Here is a 19,569-nt window from a genome sequence, read left to right as displayed (position 1 = left end):
TGAAAAGAAGGTAAAAATCCTCTGAAATTTATGGCCCAAATGATCTGTTGGTGTGATGCCATTGAGATCTTATGCGCACAGAAAATTTGATTTGCCCTCTACGTCGGATACTTGGTCCATCTCTGTGGAATCTCACTCAGCATTCTGATGGGCCTGTAAAAGAGATGATTTTCAGTTCCCCTCTGTTACAGTTTGAGGGGTGACATATGTCTCAGCATAGACCAGTTCCTATGTGTTTATTGATATTAATAGTAAGTGCTTCTGCATCACTGTTATGACTTACAAGGAGACCCATCTCTCAAAAGTAGGGAGAAAAATGTTTTTTTGGCAGATGTTGGGGGTGGTGTATTTTGACATGCGTTTTAAATGTTGCTAGAATCTATGTGGGATTAGCTAACTAACTTGCCACCTGCACACATCACTCTATTTTGGGTATATTTTTATGCTGTAAATCAACAAATTAAATGAGGGTTGGGCTAGTGGAGTGTTCACTAGCGTGCTAAGAATAGCTGTGTAGATGTTGTCCTCCCTCCCTAACCTCCCACCAGACTTGAGCCGCAGTGTCTACACAGCACACTAGTGAGAGCCCTGCTAGCCCGAGTCTGCGGAGCCAGGCTAGGAGCTCACTCCGGAATGCAGCGTGGACATACCCTTAGGGGGGGCCCTTGGGCAGGCAGGCTGCCTCTGGAGCTCCTGCTCTCCTCCATAAACAACTTGTCCCAGTTACGGACTTAGCACCACAGAGAGGCAAAAACTATCAGAATAGACTCAGTCCATCACAGTTCCAGGAGCCCACGCACCTCTGCTGGTTTGGGGGAGTGAGTGAGTCCTGGGGTCTCAGACCCACTCCCAATTATTTTCCGCTTTAACCTAAGTACGGCTAGTGCTGATAAGCAGCTTGCTCAAAAGGCATTTTACATTAGTACATCACAGAAAATTCTACCTCCCTAAGCCAGAGTTCATCAGTCCTTGGTTTGCCAGAGGCTTGAGTTGAAGCTAATCTTCCGTCGCATACTTACTGTGAGCTTTATTAATCTGATGGCTTTTAGTGAGGTTTTAAATATACTCAGGAAAACTAAGTTTGCAATTCCTCCCCCCATCCCCTTCCCTGCTGGTCTAAAGAGACACTTGGCTGACAAACTCCTTGGCAAGAAAAAGTATCTGTAATCTGAGCTGTCTGTTCAGATGATTCGGTTCAGGATTGATTTGGAGATACTCTGCTGTAAAACCTATGAAATCTGCAAGTTTTTAAAGTCATGTAGAGACAAGCACCTGTCATTGCTTTGGTTTTACTTATGACTTGAGTGATAGCTGAAAAGTGGAATGAATGTTATCTAACATTTTTACAGATTCCCTCAAAAAAACAGACCTCACTCCTGGGAGAACCACCCAAAGAAATCCGTCTTAGTACCAATCCCTACTTGAATTTGGCAAGCGTGTTGCGGGGTGTGTGTCTTTCAGGTAAGCAGCCATTCAGCACATGCTTGTCTAACAGCTTGTGATTTGATTTAAAGCTTTCTAGAGCAAAGTGTGGTAAGTTGTTTCTCTGCTTACTAAATGATCTCAACGCCGACAGCATTTGTCATTAATAAAACCTAGGATTCTCTCTTTCAAAGAACTTGCACTGAGAAGAAAAGTAAATTGATATAAGCGATCCTCATCACTAATTTTCTAGTTGAAAAAAATACAGTTTATATGCGTACTTATCTGTAAAGAGATATTATATCCTGCAGTATTTCTAATGCAAATGTACAGAGTTAGCATGTTTGTTCAGAGTTCATGTACATTCTAGAAACTATTTTCTATCAAACATAAGACCTTTTATATTTTGGGCTAGATTTTGATTGCAGTTAAATGTGTAAATCTGGAGTAATAAATTTCAGGTCTGTGACAATGTTCTGGGCTTACACAAGTGTATCCAAGATCAAAGTGTGCCCCTTAATGGTTGGACAGCTTGTATAAACTGAATGTATTCGTTTTGTTTTGAGCAGCAGTTGCCAGCAAAGCAACTAGTACACAGCAGCAGACTGGACTTTCAAGCAACATAGTGGATGCTGCAGTCTCTCAGGGAACTACATCACAACATGCAATGGAAAACTACTTTAATTACTCTCAACCGTATGGGGATTATACACAGGTATGTTAGCTAACAATACTTTCCTTCCTGTAATGGGGTGCTTGGTATATTTGTATTGACTTTATTACTTCTAGATAGCTGAAGTTATGCCGTAGTTGCATGTGGTTGTTTTGTGTTCTACTTGGAGTAAGGCCTGTTGTAAAGACATCCCATAGCTCTGTGAAGATGGTGGAGTTACTTGGCTCAATGGTACTGTAAATTATAGAGCATTTTGATCACTTTTTATGTCGTTAATAAACAGGATATTCTCACTCGGGTCCTGGTGTCAATTTAGAGGACAAGTGCAGAATGAAGTCTTTTTCACGAACTATAAGATAAACAAATTCCAAACCAATGAATCAAGTTATTTAATGTGTAATTGGGCATCACAAACATATACCATACTAGATGAGGTTCAGACATATAATTGTTCTATATCTTCTGGGTGAGTAGAAGACTTTGGTGTGGTCAATCGGACACCTATCACATAATCACTTAAAACATATATTTAACTGTTTTGTTGGATTTTTATGATTGGTTTTAAATCTGTTTTTGTGTCTTGGAGAGCTTTTGTCTTTAATTAAATCTAGTGCCCTGTGAAGGTCATGGGAAGTTGCTATAAAGTAAAATCACCATAGCAGGCAGATGAAGTGAAGAAGTTTTTTCTCATTTATAGGAGGCTGTCCAGCAGTGGTATCAGCATTATGCTCAGGCATACAACACTACTCAAGCAAGAGTAGGTGAATTTGAAAATGAAGCTTCGGAGGTAAAAGTAAAATGATTTTCCTTCACATCTCCGTTGACTTCTTCTCTCCTTTAGCATGAGGATGCTACTATGTGCTTCAGCACTACTGTAAACAGAAAGGACCAGATCATGTGGGCAAAATAGTGCTGCAGAGTCACCGTGTGGATCCCAAACACACAATCGTTGGTATTCCCTAAGTTTTCCTGTAACTAGGCTCCTACAACCTAAAGTTTTCACCATGTGCTATAAAATAGACCAGGAGTGCATTAAAAACTACCCTACATTGTAGCGTTCAAACAGTATAAGTGAACAAGAGATTATCATGTTTTTTCCCGCTAAGGTATTATCCGAGAGCGATTTAGCGCTCAGATTGTTATAGATCCCCAGTGGGTGCTGCAATGCAAATGGGAGGCAAAACCTAAAAAATACAAAACCAAATTTCCCTTTTTTTTTTTTTTTTTTTTAAAGGATTATGTGCCTCAAGATTTTTTTAATGTTCCTACATCAGACTCAATGAGAGAGGAAAATTGCTATAGGCCTGAGCTGTTTCTGAATTGAAAATTCTTTCCTTTAGAAACTTGGCTTGACTCCGGTATTTCCGTATCTGTCCACTGATCATCACTGTAGTCAAATAAGAGTAATTACTTAAAAATAAAGAGTTTTTTGTTTTGACCTTTGGTTTATCATGGATCCTCTTCTCCATTTAGGAACCTGCTAGATCTTATGGAGACTACAATACATATTTGCAGGTTATGCCTTCATATTACACTGGAGCCCAGGGATCATACCAGCCAGGCAGCTTTCAGCTTACTCCACAGAATCCATTAAATAAGGTGAGAGGAGAAGCTAAGAGTGATTTTCGACAGGGCCAAATCTAGATGCAGGTGGTAGCATGCCTTGTTGGTCTCTTGCTGCCACCAAGTGGCTAAAAGATCATTAGGACTTTTGAAGGTATAAATGAGTATTGTGCCAACTGCAAAATTGTTTGGTAAACTAGGGCAAACATGAACCTTGTGGCATCTACCAAGCCAATTTTCTATTTATAGCTTGATTAGGAAAGTCCTGGGGTAGCCCTGGCTTTGTGCAGAATCAAATCAAGATGCTGGTGGTAGCACTTGTTTGGCAAGAACTGGCTGAGATGTACCTTGTAACAAAGATAGCCAAGGGCTACGCATGTTGCTGTGTGTTGTGCACATAATAACGAATTTCACTTTCAAGTTCCCAGACACAGGGCTGGAAACTCTCTCATTAGGTTCCATCCAGATAGAGTTATCAGAGCCCAGAGAGGAAAGAAATCGTTCAGGTGTCTGAGATAACAGCTGCTTTTCAATCTCCTTTTTTCTAGTTATAGGAGAAAAACTGCTAGGTGCAGCTGGTGTTAGACAGCTTGCTCCAAAGCTTGTATTAATGGCACGTTCCACAGAAGGCAGTCAGAGACCATTCCTTGGGCATGGACTAAACAAATACACAGTGTACCTGAGCACCCAGAGACCTGTCTGAAACCTGGCATCAGATGATTGAGTAACCTGTTGCCCGAAATATTATTTCCACACCCAAGCCCTGCACTGCATTTTTTTCAGCATCTGTAAAGCACATTTCAGAGCTGAATTTCAAAGAGACCACAGCCTGAGAGAGGTGCATACAAATAAAATAATGAAAGAGATCAGGATAGACTGGGATATTAGCACTTAGTAACAATGATTAGAACTTCTAGACTAAATAGCTAATGTCGTTCGTGCGTACTATAAAACACCTCAACTTGGAACACTTTATTAACACAAATGATACTGTTTTCTCTGATCGCTTAGTTTGGATTGTCACTCACTTTCTTCTTTCGCACAGGTGGCACCAGTAAGAAGTGAAAAGCGAAGTTCTTCACGCCTCATTTCTTCCCCAGAAGCTGGCCCAGCTGAATATAATGGCCAGCACACTCAGGGTGCAGAATGCTATCTTAAAAAAAAGCGTGTTTACTGAGATCCAATCAACCAATCCTGCCTTAAAGCCAACAGATGACTTTTTTGTACCTCTGTATTTATTACTGCCTTAACTTCATACCAATCCATCTTTATATAGGGTGATAAATTCCTAAAAGGAACAATTCAGGCAAAATTTCCAAATAAATTATATGTAGCAATAAAGACGACTAGTTGGACATTTTTCGCTCATTATTTGCCTTGTTAAATAATACAATGGTGTCTCCCTTAATACATGATCTTACAGTAACTTGTCAGAATTGACAATGATTGTCTTAAACCTGCAAAGAAGTTTCCTTTGGTGATTGTCGATCATGTGTCAGTCAAAAGCAATGAAAATAGTGGCAAGGGAGACTTTTCCCTTAGATGAGGAAGGTGAGATTGTCTTAATCATAATTTTTTTATAAACTCTTAAAAGTGTGCTTTTCAGTTTTATGTTTTCCAGAGTTGAGCCTTCTGCACTTACAGCCTTTACATTTTAAAAAACTTACTCCAAAACATTGGAGAGACACCAGATGTATTAACATAGAGCCCATGAGCTTTACAGTAAATGTTTTGTTAAAAATAAAGTTTGTTATATTGTGAGCCTACCAGCATCAATCTAGAGTACATAGGCACTAGTTAGAACAAAGGTGTATCCTTAGCTATTAATATTCTTTCCCAAGAGGTGGTTATCATTTTTATGTGCAATTTTACTCTTTGTGAATGAATCTGTTTCTGCCCTACTCTGCTTCTGAAATCTGTAAAATACTAGGTCTTGCTAAGTATTGGATTTGAACTGGTGTGAGAGTGTCTCCCAAAAACTAAAATGCAAAAGCCACCCTCCACTAGGTGATGAAAATTCAATGTGCAGGAACAGTAAAACCAACTAAAATAATTTCAACTACTTTTAAGCAGATCAGTATAAAAGTTGCTCAAAAAGAAGCTAAAAATTTAACTGCCAGTTTTGTTTTCACTAATTTCTGGGTTGTTCAGACAGTAGAGGAGGAAATGCTGTCCAACCCCACTACACCTGTCCTAGTTTAGTTTTGTTAATCCCACTTTCCTATTTTTAACCTTCACTCTACTCTGGCTCCAGGTGTCAAACTTACTTTTACAATTTGCTTCAGCTATCCCAACTGGTCATTTGGGGCCCAAAGGTCTGAATGCCCTCGATTCCCATTGACTGCAGGAGTAGGCCTTTATTATGTATTCTTTTGCATCAAATAGTCCTCTTTAGACCGGACTAATCTCTACTCACTCAGCTCTCATTGGCATTTATGAGTATGGTGTATATGATATAACACAGAGGCACCTGGGTTTATTATTTACACCTAGTGTGTGTGTGTGTGTATATATACATACACACATCCCTTTTGAACCCCTCCTTTCAAAAGTTTTTCATTGTAGACTCCTTCTGTCCCCATGAACATTTCCCACTTTCTCGTTCCTGCTACCCCCCCCCCCTTTCTTTTTTTTATAGAGGGTCATTTTCTCCAAGGAATTACCTCTCTTGCAGTACAGTAACTAGTACTGTACTCAGTCTCTGCCAGCCAGAACTGGAATAGTCTTTTGCCTTTGCCTAGTGCTTTTCTTTCTCCCTGACTTGTGCACTGGGCTGAGAGGTCCATTCAGAAACTTCCAAAGCTTTTTTTTCTCTGACTGTTCCTTTATCTTACATTTGATTTACCAGCTCCAAGTCCTATCACCAAATCGCCTTAACATTTTTGTATCTGCAGTGGTAAAAATCCATGTTTTCATTACTAATATTTATATAAGTTAAATTATGAATAAGACACTTGCAACTGACCATGTGAATTAACTTTCTTATAATCCCTTTGCAACTCAATGTTTCCATCTTTGACTAAACTGCAATAATCGTGTAATTGATGTATGTAGTGCTCCAGCCATGTAATGGCTGTAAATTTAATTTAGTCTCTTTATAGAATTCCCAGGTTATCTTTTAAAGTTTATCATGTTTAAAGTTTACTGATTTTTTTTTTAAATGTCTTGAATAAACTCAAAGTTTTTCACAGTAGCTCAGTCAGGACTGTTTTAGAAAACACAGTTGCTTTGTTATGTAGATGCTCTGCACGTCCACCTTAAAACAGCAGAATAGCAATGTATTTGATATGTATAATCTAACAAAACCAATCGTTCTCATATGTATTGATTGGTGTCAAATTCACCTGTAGTATTTTGTTTAAACTATTGTATCTGCAACTTTTCAAAACTGTTACCCTTTTCAACAAAATAAATTACTGCTCCATTTACAGTGGAATTTGTGTGAAAGGACAAAATCTCCAGCCTACTCTCACTCAGTGGAAGCCATTGTAATGTATCATTTTACACAAGTGTGCGATAGCAAAGTTTCAAATTTATCTTCCCTAAAAAAGTAAAGCTTTGCACAGTGTAATTTATAATTAACACACACAAGTGAAGAAAAAAAATCTTTATTAATTTGTATAAAGAGTAACAAAGTGCATATAGATTCTACTCAGGTTCATAAGTAAAGTACAGAAATAAAAGATAATACTGTAAAAATGAATCCTACCTGTTTGGGGTTCAGTAATACTTTAATGTGTAAAGACATTTTCAGTTATTGCTGACACTAAATAAATGTGCCCTCTAAGCATTTTAATAATCCAGGTTTGGGGGAGACAATATTGCCTAAATTCCAGGGAGAGGATCAGCAAAAGGTTGCTAGTTTGAATAATCTACCATCAATAAAAGCTTGCCCAATTCACATAATATGACTTCAGTACCCTTGATTCAACTTCAAAATCTGTTTATGGTCATAGAACTCAAGCAGACCCAGTCTGGTTAATTGTATATATGATAATTGCATAATTTGGCAGTCTGCATATCAAATTGGGATCCAAAATCTGTTTCTAATGCAATAAGAATATATTAATACTCATTTAATTTTTGTTCCTCATGTTTTTTTAAACAGGTGTTAATAAATGCAATGGAGTGCAGGACAGAAAAATATCTGGCCCAAAAAAACATAGCTTCCAGGAAAATCCTCATTGTGATGGCACAATCAATCCGCAAAAATATTACTCTAACTTTAAACTTTACAGTCCTTCATTCGTGTACGTCAAAGATAACCTACACATCAATGGAGAATGCAGTTGAGAGAGTGCTTCCCGTGGCTCATTACAGTAATGGCCTGACCTACACATTTCGGGGTGTTTGTTAAGAAAATAAGATGTTTAATTTCCCTTCCTTGTGTCCCCATGCTGCAGCTCTCCTACATATCATAGAATAACTGTAATTGTAAATATAAAAATGGTGTAAAGTACTTAGCTTAGGGGTTTTTTTGTTTTGTTTTAGTAAAAGTAAAAAAAGCTGTAGTAAGAAACTGGGTTTCTGCAATGAAATGCAAAATCATAAAAGTTGGTAAATGGTCTTTTTGGAATATTTACATGTATATATGCAGCTCAAGATGGCCTTTTTTGCCCAGTCCACTTTTTTTAAAAATCTCCTTACCACTTTCCTAAAAATTAATTTCCTATTTGAAAAGCAGTTTAAATTGCCATGGAAAGTTCTGCTCAATCTTCTGAGTTAGTTATTCAGGAAAATCATGCTAGTTGCAGAACACTTGTTTAATGTGCTTCATCTGTTGACGTGCCCTGGGGGCCGTCATAAATTCCCTTTCTTGACACAGTTCTTTCCAATTTGGGTTAGTTCAGTATAATCTAAGTGATGGATGGGTTGATCAATGAACCTTTTCTAATCAGTAATACTCTAACAAGAGCAAAGTGCTTAAAGATTTTCTGCTAGGGAATTTAAATATTTTGATCCCAAAAAAGGAAACCACTGGAAAAGCAAACCCTTAAACACGTATTAGCATAGCCAGACTACAGTAGTTAAAGTAAAAGGACCTGGGTATTTATATCTGACATACATTTAAAGCACTGACCATACAAAAATGCTAATTATAATTTATTTATAAGTGCTTCAAATCCTTGAATAAGATTTTGAAAGGTCGTCCGGTCAGCTGGATTGTATATCCAACATTTCCTCATCAGCTGGTCCACCTAGCAACGAGAAAAAAAAATTTTAAAGGGTGAATTACTGGTAGACTGTTCATTTTCTCAATAAAGGGCCAGCTCCTCAGCTGCTGTGAACTGGAATAGCTCCACTAAAGGCAACAGAGCCATGTGGATTTACACTAGCTGATGATCTGAGCCAAAGTGAGCTTCCATTACATTTTTAAATCAAAGGTATTGGTCCATCTGGGGTGAGAGAGAGAGTGTCAGGCCCATTAGTTATGAGAATAGGGAGAAACAACACCACCACCTTTACTTACAGCATTACAGGCTCTTTGCTGTACATAACGAGTGAGCCGTAAAGTATTAGAGTGTAACATCAGCTTAGTGAATGGGATCACAGGTGCCTCGGGCCAAGTGACTAAAAGCCTGATCCACCTCCCACTAAAATCAATAGGAAGCATCCAAACGACTTCCGTGGGAGTTGGCTCAGGAACTAATCACCAGCGCCTTAAAAGGAAAAGGAGCTGTCCCTTAGCACAAGTGGTAGAGTCCTCTGGTGAATGGGGTGTCTACCGAGGGTTGTGAGTTCAATCCTTGAAGAGGCCATCTAGGGATCTGGGCCAAAAATTGGGGATTGGTCCTGCTTCAAGTAGGGGGTTGGACTAGATGACCTTCTGAGGTCCCTTCTAACCCTAACCTTCTATGAACACAGCCTCAGTGTGGTACACATGCACCGGCTCTATACTTCAGAAATCAAAGGACTATATAACGAATTAGACGGGACTCAGACCTTAAAGAGATTTTTGTTTCTGTGGAGGTGTCAGACTTGGGAATCTCATTAGGAAAATTTTTTTCAACATAATGCTTCAGAAAACTTGAGAAGAAAAGTTTGCTTGTATACATTTGGCTATCAATCTAGTTTATACCTCTTCTGGGGTGTTTGGTGGCCGAGGCAAGCGTTTTCCTTCTCCTAATACACGTACAAGCCGCGTTACTGTCATCTGGCCTTGAGTTGGGCCAATCATTTTCAAAAACTCCTGTAACAAGGAAAAGCCACGTGGATCTTTATTTATAATTCTTGCCAAATGAAATCATAACAGTTAAACTTGACATGAGAAATACTTAATCTCAAAATGAAGACTAATTATAAACCCGTATTCATACCATAGCATGCAGTATTCTCATTTCTTTCCCATCCCATCATGAGAGTACAAGAAGCACAATTTTTTAAACATGGCTTCCTTAATGAGACACCGAACACCTGCGTGTAGATACTCAAATTTGTTCTTAAGCAAAAATGATGGTTTGAGCATCCAGATGCAAGAGTCCATGTTTGAAAAGAGCACTCCGGACCTTTTGTTTCCATAAGCTAGAGAAATTCATTCTACCTCTTCACTGATTTTGAGTAAGCTGTAAGGTAATGATTCAGATGTGTCTTTTTCAACAAAGCTCACGTTGCTGTTTTTCAAAAGATATTTATGGGCAGAATTAGTGCTGAATTACAATTCAGTCGCTGATGTTGAAGTAACATTTCCTTTCACAACCACTCACCGCCATTGGACTAGACTCTGCATCACAGTACGTCAGTAGTTCGTACAGCGTCACTCCAAATGACCAGACATCTGAAGCAATGTAAAACTTGCTCTGAAGCAGACATTCCGGAGCATACCTACGGACGTAACATGGCACTGTTAAATTTCAGTAAGGGCTGCCCAAATCACTCAATACATACACTCCTGTTGTAAAAGGTGAAATTGGTGGCTTAACCCGCATGCATTTAAAATAAGTTGTCTACAGTATCATTTGTGTGGAATACAGGAACATGTGAGTATATAAAAGGAATTATACACACACACCCACTGAGCTCCTCTCTCTTGTCACAAGGCTTGAGCTGCTACACAAGCAACCAAAATATACCATCCAGGTCAAAACCCTTATGCAGCACATCAGTATAAGAACGGCCATACTGGGTCAGACCAAAGGTCCTTCTAGCCCAGTATCCTGTCTTCCAGCAGGGGCCAATGCCAGGTGCTTCAGAGGGAATGAACAGAACAGGTAATCATCAAGTGATCCATCCCGTCGCCCATTCCCAGCTTCTGCCATATAAGCCAAATAAGATATTAAAAAGAAATATAAAGGGTAATCATTCAATATAAGAGGGGTAGATGGCAATATGGAATTTGTGTGTGTGGTTTAGTTAACTTTGGAAAACATGACTTATCGAAACAGAAAAACAGTTCCAGAAAGCGTTCGTCTCCTGGAGCAGGTTAAATGACTACATTACACAGACTATTTAATGAAGCTGAGTTGTAGTATCCCATTACCAAAACACAGGACTGTCGAGATCGTCTTTGACCGTGTAGTACTCCTTATTGGTTTCAATTACTTTGGTGAGGCCAAAGTCCCCAATCTTCACTCTGTTCTCACTTTCAACAAGGACATTTCTTGCTGCTAAATCCCGGTGAACATACTGACGAGAGCCCAAATAATCCATTCCCTGAAGAGGGAGAAAAAGCCGGTTACACTAACGCCCCAAGTGTTCAGGTCTATGTTGCTTTCCCCACCTCCTTTCACAAATCAGCTCCCCAGCTTCTCTTCTACCTCACTCACTATTCACACCATCATCTCTACTCGTGGCTCTTCTTTCTCCCCTCTCCTCCATTTTGTCAGTCTGTCCTCAGCTGCTGCTCCTTCTAAACTCTGCCCTTGGGTGGCCTGATCTGCTTTTCTGGCCTCTGCTCAGTCTCATACCTAGCTGTCTTTCCAGCATCTATTCCACAATGACCCACTGATTTCAAATTTAGATGCATTTAAAATGGTATCTAATCCTGCAGCCTACTCCACCGTTCTCCCACGCTCACAACCTGGCTGTCACCTCCCCTCCTCACGTTCCTAACACACTCTTCCACTCCTGCTGATGTTGTGACATCATTCCACTTGCTCCCTCATTTTCTGTATCAAGTGCACACTCCTTGTCCTAGCTTCCGAGATCCAGCACAGCTCTCCTCTTGCCTACTGCTTGGTTCTTGTTTCCAGCTCTTCTGAGCTCTGGCCATGGTCCCCCTCCTGAATGCTCCCTTTTGTCCTGCCACGTCTACGTTTAGCAACTTTTCACTCCCATCCTCTTTGCTGGAGCTGCCGCCAGCTTTTCTGCGTGCCGACCATCCTTTCCTCCCTCCTTCAAAACCACTGGTTTTCCATGAGCTCACGCCGCAGCGGCTCTCCACACTGGTAACTACGCTATCCCCATTAGGTTTCAGCTGCTGGACACAGGGTAAGAGACACAAGTAATGCAAACCCCCTAGGAGCAGGGACCTTGTCCATGTACACCACTCCCCCTCCCCCCTTTTCAAGTACTTACAAATTAAACAGACATTGTGCTGCTGAAAGACTCCATTTCCAGGCTTACCTTGCAGATCTGAACTGCATATCTTAGCTGATGTTTCAGAGTGATTTTGCTCTTATTTCGTGGGAGATATTCCTTTAGGCTCCCAGAAGGAAGAAACTCCATTATGAGTTTAATCCCACTTCCTCCTGCAAACATAGTAAGAATGCTCATTTCACCATAGCTTTAACTCCAACATTCATCCTCCCACGCTTGCTCAACAGTTACCACCTTAGTGGCATCTAACATACTGGGGTTTTTTCCTATACTTGGAAGTATTTATATTCATGGCTGTATTGCCCCCAAGGCTCCAATCAGTGTCAGCAACACCCATGGTGCTGGGTGCTGCATGAATGGGTCAGAAGACAGAGATCCTACTTCACAAGGCAGATAACTGTGGCTCCCAACCAAATACTGACGTGTTAAAATAGCAGTCATGGTGACAGCTGAAGAATGCAGACATGTTTAATGAGACAGAGCCACACAAAGGATTTAATGTAAATATGACCTTATGGGCACCACAATTGCTTTGATATGAGGAATAGTTATGATTATGTCTGTGCTTCCTTAATAAATGCTCTATTTACCACGGGATTGTAATTGAGCCATAGTTAATTGTCCTACACACACATTTTTCGTGAGGGGGCAGCCAGTGTGGCCACTTTAAAGTTCTGAGTGCATAAAAAGGGAAGGGGAGAAACTTCAGAGAGATTTTAACTCCTACACCAAGAAGAAAAAAATCTAAGTTCATATCCAGAGTAAGTTTTTATGCTGAACCTTAGAAGGAAAAATCTTATATTTTTAATCTTCTTCTACTTGAAAATTTACCATCTTCTATGCAAATTCCCTTGTATTTCACAATGTTTTCGTGATAAAGATTCCTCAAGATTTCGATTTCTTTCTTCAGATCAGCGATATGATTCCCACCACTCTCAGGTTTCAGGGACTTTACTGCCACCTGCTCTCCTGTATTATCACCCTCTGGATCGTACCTGCAGAGTTCAACCTTGCCAAAGTGACCCTAATTTTAAAAGAAAAAAGGAAACCATTTTGGACTGTGATCACTAGCCAGATAATGCTTAGTGCAATACTTCAGGCATTTACAATTCAGTTTTTCTCATCATGCTACAGAAAGGGTACATCAAAAAGAGACAGACTGGTGATGCTGCTCCTCTGGGTAACATATTACCAGTGAATTCTGATCACCCTGGGCTAGATTTTGCCCCAAATCCGTGTGTGGAGTGCACCTTCCATGTTTGGCTCTGTCCTTTTTATCCTGAAGGGGTTAGCCTAGATGCCTGTACCCACGCTATCCCTGTCTCTGTGCAGTGGAGGCACCTGTAAATCATCCCCTTCCCCACTCCTCCAGCAGCCCTACAAGCAATTTGCTTAAAAGTGCACACCACCTCTTCTTCCACAAAGACTCCTCTGCACTGAGAGAATTCCTTGGTTGGCAGGCAGCGGGGGCGCCCAAAGGAGCCATGCTGCCAGGGAGCGGTGTCAGCGAGAGAAGGCTCAGTCATATGTCTGCTTCTTCATGTCATGGCCTAAACACGCCACTCTACTTACCTCCCCCAAATCTCGGATTCTTTTCAAAAATCGTTTTTCAAAGAGAGTGGGATCGACCTCTGCGAAAGGCTTCTTCTCAGAGATAATATCAGGATCTAACATGGAAAACAGCATCAACACAGTCCAAGTTAGACAGGCTCCCAGAGTCCCCTTATTCCTTAGGTTTTACTCATATCCAAAGCTCCTGACTCAAGTCTGTCCCTGCTCGTAGTGCACACTTCTTCCCTTGAGTCCCTCCTCCTCCTTGCTGAATGCTAGAAGATTCCTCCCTCCCCTCACTGATTGCTTGCCCACCTCCTGCTCTGCTGCTTGTCTCAATGCCTAGCTCTGCTAAGCTGCTGGGTCCTTGTGAGTTCTTCTCCAAGATTCAGATTTAGACTTAGTTGCCCCATCTACAGAAGGGGATGAGCATTTTGGGTAGCCCCACATCTCCCTTCCAGAGATGAAATAAGGATTAGTTGTTTAGTGTTTGACACAGCACTTGGAACATGAAAAGTGCTAATTAACAGAATAAGGACTAAGGAAGGGGCTTATTCAGTATTGGGGGCAGAGAAGTCCAAAGTAACGTCAAGTTTCCTTTGAAAACATGATGCCCTTTAGCAACCTGGATCAGATCCACAGTTTTCTGTACTTACATCTGTGCCCTGATTAAGATTCCCAAATGACTATAGCCATAGCCTCTAGACTCTAGCCATAGGCCCACATAGCTTGACATACACAATATCAAAACTGGCTGCAATTATTTCAGCTCAGCTTGACTTAACCCACACGCAACATAGAAATTACATAGTCTTTCCACATACCCACAGACATGTTTTATTCCCATTGTTTCAATGATATAAAACTCACACCCTCAACAGTATTACACATAGAATTTCTGCTACCAGTATGTGTTGTCATGGTAAATCTTTGCTAGTACATGAAGTTACACTAAAGTATCCAACTTAGCTAAATAAATCAACCTTCCTTTAATAGCAAACTAAGAAGCAAAATAATTTCTTACTTTGTTCTTCCACTTTATTGATGTCTCTCATAATTGCTCTGAAAAATGGTCTCTGATTGGGATCATAGTGCATACACTGCTTCATCAGATCAGCTAGTTCCTTGCAGGATGGTGTTACCAACATGAAGTGCCCTTCATAGAACCTCTCCTTCTGTACGACAAGACAGAAAACCCAGCATGGATTGTAGACCTTATATTACAGACGCATACTTTAACTCCAGAGCTATCGTAAGACACTTTCCATTACAAATCTGACTTTGATCTTTCTCCCACCCCAGCTTTCACAAAACAGTTCCTTTTCACCAGAAACTCTGCACAGGTGTCTCCTTCCAGGGGAGACTAGTTTCTGTATAGTCTGGGATAGCTCAGAGCAGCCATTTCTGAGAAGGGTTTGGTGTATATCTCCTTTGTGCCACTTGCATCCCTCACAAAAAGCGTTGTCTAGGAACTTAAGGATTTGCTGCCCCCATGATGTATTGGTTAGAAGGCGCATTTTAGGGAGGGGAAAGGAGGATGGTGGAACACGCTGTTGTCAGGGCAGCAAATTCCTTTCAGTAGCTCAGCTCTTCTGCTGAGCTACCTGTTCCTCTCAGGCAGTGGCTAAGGGACCCAGATACGTTCCTTGAACAGTTTAGTAGTTGTTGTGCAGGCTAGGAACTGAAGAGCCTCTTATTTAGAAGAGCAGAACTTCAAGGGAGAAGAATCCCAAATGGAATCTTAGCTGCAGGGATCCCAGCAGTGGTGAGGGAGAACATGGCTTTGGTTTGATTAAAGAATATTAGTGCAACTGAGAAGGATGTGGGAGTCCCAGGCTTGCAGGAGAGGAAGGGGGCAGGGCAGAGGGTGCGCTCCAGAGGTAACTAAATTTCATTGAATCTTTGTCAAGTGCTTTGGGATAAATAGTGTGATTTAAATGTCATATGTGCAACCCTTTGGTGCAGGTGCCTCAAAAGCTCCTGCATTAGCGCTAATCACTTATTACACTGGGTTAAGAAATCCCACCCTCAAAAAGCTGATACAGGGTCAGTAGTCAAGCATTAGTTATTTATCTTTGCTGTCAGGCAAAGCCCAATTCCTAGTTCAGACCTGCTGTATTCTAAGCAGCAGCATCCTCCTTAGCAAACCCACCTGTACTGAATTTTCACATGGGATTTAAATAGCTGGTTGAACAGAAAATATTAAACTACTATCAAGTCTAGTATGGAAACAATAAGTGCCAAAGATGATGCATTTCACACAGCAAGGTAAGACTTATGAAACAGACTTTTACCTCTGCTAATGTCTTATCTTTCAGGGGTGCTTCTCCATTATAGCAGATTTCCCACAGTGTTGTGCCAAAACTCCACTTGTCTGCTGCAACACTTAAATTTTTTGAATCTTCAACACATTCAGGTGCAATCCAAGGGATTCGTTCGACACATTCTTAGATAAAAGACAGTTTACATGATCTGGAGTTAATTTCAACTAAGGGCTAGAAAAACTGCCAAGTTATTCAGCATTCTATTGCACTACAGCAATTTAACAAATAATTAGTTACACGTATCGGATGTGCCCTGAGCCCTTCATAAAACTGGGGTTCCTCTTACATTAGCTCATTAAACCCAATGTTGCTTTTTTACATCTTGTGTGTGTTGTGTGCGCACAGAATGACAAAGGTAACCAAATACACTGAATGTAAGCAACATACCACTTTATTATGTGTATCCACAAAACTATAACTCAAAGCTGTACAGAATGGAAGAGAGAGATACCAGGCTGTCAGCCAGAAGGAACTATCTGGTAAAACAACATTTTCTCTCTTCCTTCCCAACCGCAGTAAAATGAATAATCTGATTTTATACGGTACCTTGTCTGGATAGCACCATTATTGGAATTCCTGGGTCACTCAGTTTAATGAAAGGACCATATTCATGGTCAATTCCCTCTCTTGCTAATAAAATATTTTTCGTGCACACATTTCCATGTACTAACTCTTTATCCTCCTGTATTTAAAAGAGGGTTACAATAAATACAATGATGCAGCCATGCTATGCAAATACCTTTGCTTACATAGCTCAAGAGAGAGATGTAAAGCATCCAGTCTGAGCTCCAACAAGTAGCTTGGGAGAAATGCTCCTGGAGCGGAGGGGCGGGGGGGGAGGGGGAACTGCACACTTATATGCCACTTTCACCCACAGATCTCAATGCACTATATAAAAATGGGCAAGAATCATCATCCCTCTTTCATACGGGATGTAAATGAAGGACAGGGGCATTAAGTGACTTGCCTGAGGTCATACAATGGCAGAGATGGGCACTGTATTAGATTTGACATTAAATAGGCACCCATCTGCTACTCTAGGAGCCTTGGACATTATTTGAAATAATATAATAAAAACAACAAGGAGGTCTGACTTCCACCCCACCCCAGACCACAGATGTTCTTGTGTGTTCTATTGAACAATACCCAGAAAAAGGATTTTCACTGGCAGCTATTGCACACTAATTTTGCGATTTAGACCAAAAAAACCCTACAGGCAGTACTTTTCCGCACTAGCATGCTGCCTACTTACCAAGTAGCTTAATGCACTTGCCAGCTGTTTGGCTACTTTGAATTTCCAAGGAGTTGTGAGAACATCACTTTTCCGGTGCATAAAGAGATCCAGTGGCCCAAATTCAACAAACTCTTCAACCATGATATCTACAAAAATAGAGTCATGCCTTCAGTATGTAGCAACAGTATTATGTCTGAAATAATCCAAAGGGCATAACTGGGTCTTTCATGGAGAGCTACATTTTTGGAGCATCTGCACCATACCACTGTGTCTGTACTAATGCTTTAAATCAGAAGTGAATTCACTGCTTATGAAGGATCCAGATTAACAAAGGGTTCCACTGGCCACATAATAGGTACAGTATATGCACTGGCCCCCTCCTCAACCCTGACCTGGGAGGTAACCTCTACTGGAAGGCAAAACTCCAACGAGTGGGAAGTCAATACCTTGCCTGGTCTCCTGACCCAAGGAAACCATTCTTATAAACACTGTCTGAAGATAAGTGGCATTAGGAGGGGAAACTCTGATATGATACACAGCTGAAGGAAAGGCTCCTCATTCCAATTCTACCACCACTTTGATTATTATTTATTATTTGTACTGCAGTAGCGCCTCAGGCTCCCAGTCATGGACTAGGACCTGTTGTGCTAGGCGCTGAACAAAAAGACCTACCCTTCCCTTAACGGCTTATGTCTTCACTTCGTAAGAGCCACATTGACAGATTTTAAATGAACTCACTTTCTACATCGCGGACACAGACCCCGTGAAGGAAGACGATGTGTTTGTGGGAAATTTGCCTCATCATGCTTGCTGTCTCAAAAAACGCCTGTTAGAAAGTGAAACAGTAAAAGTAAATACCAGCATTTCAGTGGCTATCCTAAAGTAAGGCATGTAAGGAAACAACTGAATGTGACATAACAATATTATAAAGTTCAGGAAAGACCAATGTGACTCCTGTAACATGCAGGATCAACAACACATTAAAGTGCTACATAAACACCACTGCAGAGAAGGTGCAATAGAAGTGCTGTTGTTTAAACTTTATATACCATGCCAACTCTTTAGCCAAGGTTTTCAAAGCATCTTATTCAACATTAAGCCTCGCCATCCTCCTGTATAGTAGCAGCTCCTCTTCACAAGGAGTAAACTGAGGCACAGAGAGGTTAAGTGACTTACATGCGGCTATATGGTGTATCAGTGTCAGAGGTACTGATAGACTCTAGCATCCTGACTCCAAGCCTACTGCATGCAGGACCAGGGCGTAATCTAGTAGTTACAACAAGTGCTTATCCCTGTGTATAGCCCACTGAACTCAGGGACTGCTGACTTCAGAAGTTACTTGCATGTGGGATCAGGGCCTGGATTTGTGACTCATCTGAAAAAACTGACTCCTGACTAAGTTAGATTGATCTTGTCAGGTGCATGAGTATTGCCAGGGAATGTTAGGTAGCATCTTGCATGCAAAATGCTAGCCTTAACTTTTCAACTTCCTCAGTTTTGTATGAAAACTAATGTTATTTAAATAATGAACATCTGAAAATGAATAAGGTGGCATTGGCTACTTGTTTGTATACTATGAACTGAAAAGAGAAAGAACTTGCCAAAGAAATGTCTCTATGACTGGGGTCCAAGACTTTGAGGAGGACTTTCTTCTCTTTTTCATCCTGGTACCCTTCAGTCTCATCTTCCTTATAATTAAGAATCCCAGAGTAAATCTGTGTTCTTGTTCCTCTTCCAAGGTGTTCATCCTAAAACATAATGTATAACCGGCATTTTCAAACCAAGGCATCAAAGAAACTGGTGTAGAGCTACAAAAATACTTAATACAAGTCCTTGCAACCACTCAGAATTCCCTATTCCACTTGCTTTAGTAATTTTCATATTTCACCATCAGCAGTCTATCACCAAAGAGAAACTAGTAACATTTTACAGTAAGTGCCAGCTCATTATTTCTCCTTTTGGTATTCTCTGAAAATGGTATTTTTTATCATGCTGAACTCATTTAGTATTAATAGGATGTCAGATAGTAGAGTTACATTAATACCAAACAAGTCCAGCATGATTTAATGTTATTAGAATGAATGTCAAATGAATTAATGATGACTGGCCTCTTATTTACAACAGGATGACATTGATGTGTTACTTTAAAGTGTTACCAAAAAATTACAGCAAGTAGTATTTCAATGGAACTCACTGTCAGGGATATTAGAAAAAACAAATGACATTTCCCCTCAAATTAACAGAGGATTCTCCTTGGTTCTTTTGCA

The 19,569-nt window shown here is 40.5% G+C and overlaps 2 protein-coding genes across 10 annotated transcripts in view; one reads left to right on the top strand and one right to left on the bottom strand.

Moving 5' to 3' along the window:
• The window catches only part of RAVER2 (ribonucleoprotein, PTB binding 2), a 57,839-nt gene extending 50,745 nt beyond the window's left edge, over window positions 1–7,094 (top strand). For 3 of the 6 annotated variants that reach the window (XM_073357439.1, XM_073357438.1, XM_073357442.1), the window contains 5 exons: window positions 1,350–1,461; window positions 1,992–2,137; window positions 2,793–2,882; window positions 3,569–3,694; window positions 4,704–7,094. In XM_073357439.1, coding sequence (XP_073213540.1) covers window positions 1,350–1,461; window positions 1,992–2,137; window positions 2,793–2,882; window positions 3,569–3,694; window positions 4,704–4,835 — 606 coding nt within the window. In that variant the 3' untranslated portion in view covers window positions 4,836–7,094. Of the gene's footprint in view, window positions 1–1,349; window positions 1,462–1,991; window positions 2,138–2,792; window positions 3,044–3,568; window positions 3,695–4,703 lie in introns of those variants that run through there. The other 3 variants (XR_012160455.1, XM_073357440.1, XM_073357441.2) reach the window with 3 other exon arrangements.
• A 156-nt stretch (window positions 7,095–7,250) lies between these two features.
• The window catches only part of JAK1 (Janus kinase 1), a 102,380-nt gene continuing 90,061 nt past the window's right edge, over window positions 7,251–19,569 (bottom strand). For all 4 annotated transcript variants that reach the window (XM_073357433.2, XM_073357434.2, XM_073357437.2 and 1 more), the window contains 13 exons: window positions 18,904–19,050; window positions 18,041–18,128; window positions 17,321–17,448; window positions 16,615–16,750; window positions 16,039–16,190; window positions 14,769–14,919; window positions 13,766–13,860; window positions 13,025–13,217; window positions 12,221–12,345; window positions 11,136–11,308; window positions 10,363–10,480; window positions 9,738–9,848; window positions 7,251–8,856 (listed from right to left, as the gene is read on the bottom strand). In XM_073357433.2, coding sequence (XP_073213534.1) covers window positions 8,755–8,856; window positions 9,738–9,848; window positions 10,363–10,480; window positions 11,136–11,308; window positions 12,221–12,345; window positions 13,025–13,217; window positions 13,766–13,860; window positions 14,769–14,919; window positions 16,039–16,190; window positions 16,615–16,750; window positions 17,321–17,448; window positions 18,041–18,128; window positions 18,904–19,050 — 1,719 coding nt within the window. In that variant the 3' untranslated portion in view covers window positions 7,251–8,754. The remainder of the gene's footprint in view (window positions 8,857–9,737; window positions 9,849–10,362; window positions 10,481–11,135; window positions 11,309–12,220; window positions 12,346–13,024; window positions 13,218–13,765; window positions 13,861–14,768; window positions 14,920–16,038; window positions 16,191–16,614; window positions 16,751–17,320; window positions 17,449–18,040; window positions 18,129–18,903; window positions 19,051–19,569) is intronic.

The sequence above is a fragment of the Lepidochelys kempii genome, chromosome 8, assembly GCF_965140285.1.
Source record: "Lepidochelys kempii isolate rLepKem1 chromosome 8, rLepKem1.hap1, whole genome shotgun sequence".
Lineage (NCBI taxonomy): Eukaryota > Metazoa > Chordata > Testudines > Cheloniidae > Lepidochelys > Lepidochelys kempii.
The sequence above is the reverse complement of the archived record's forward strand: the minus strand, read 5'-3'. Positions and strand labels throughout refer to the sequence as shown.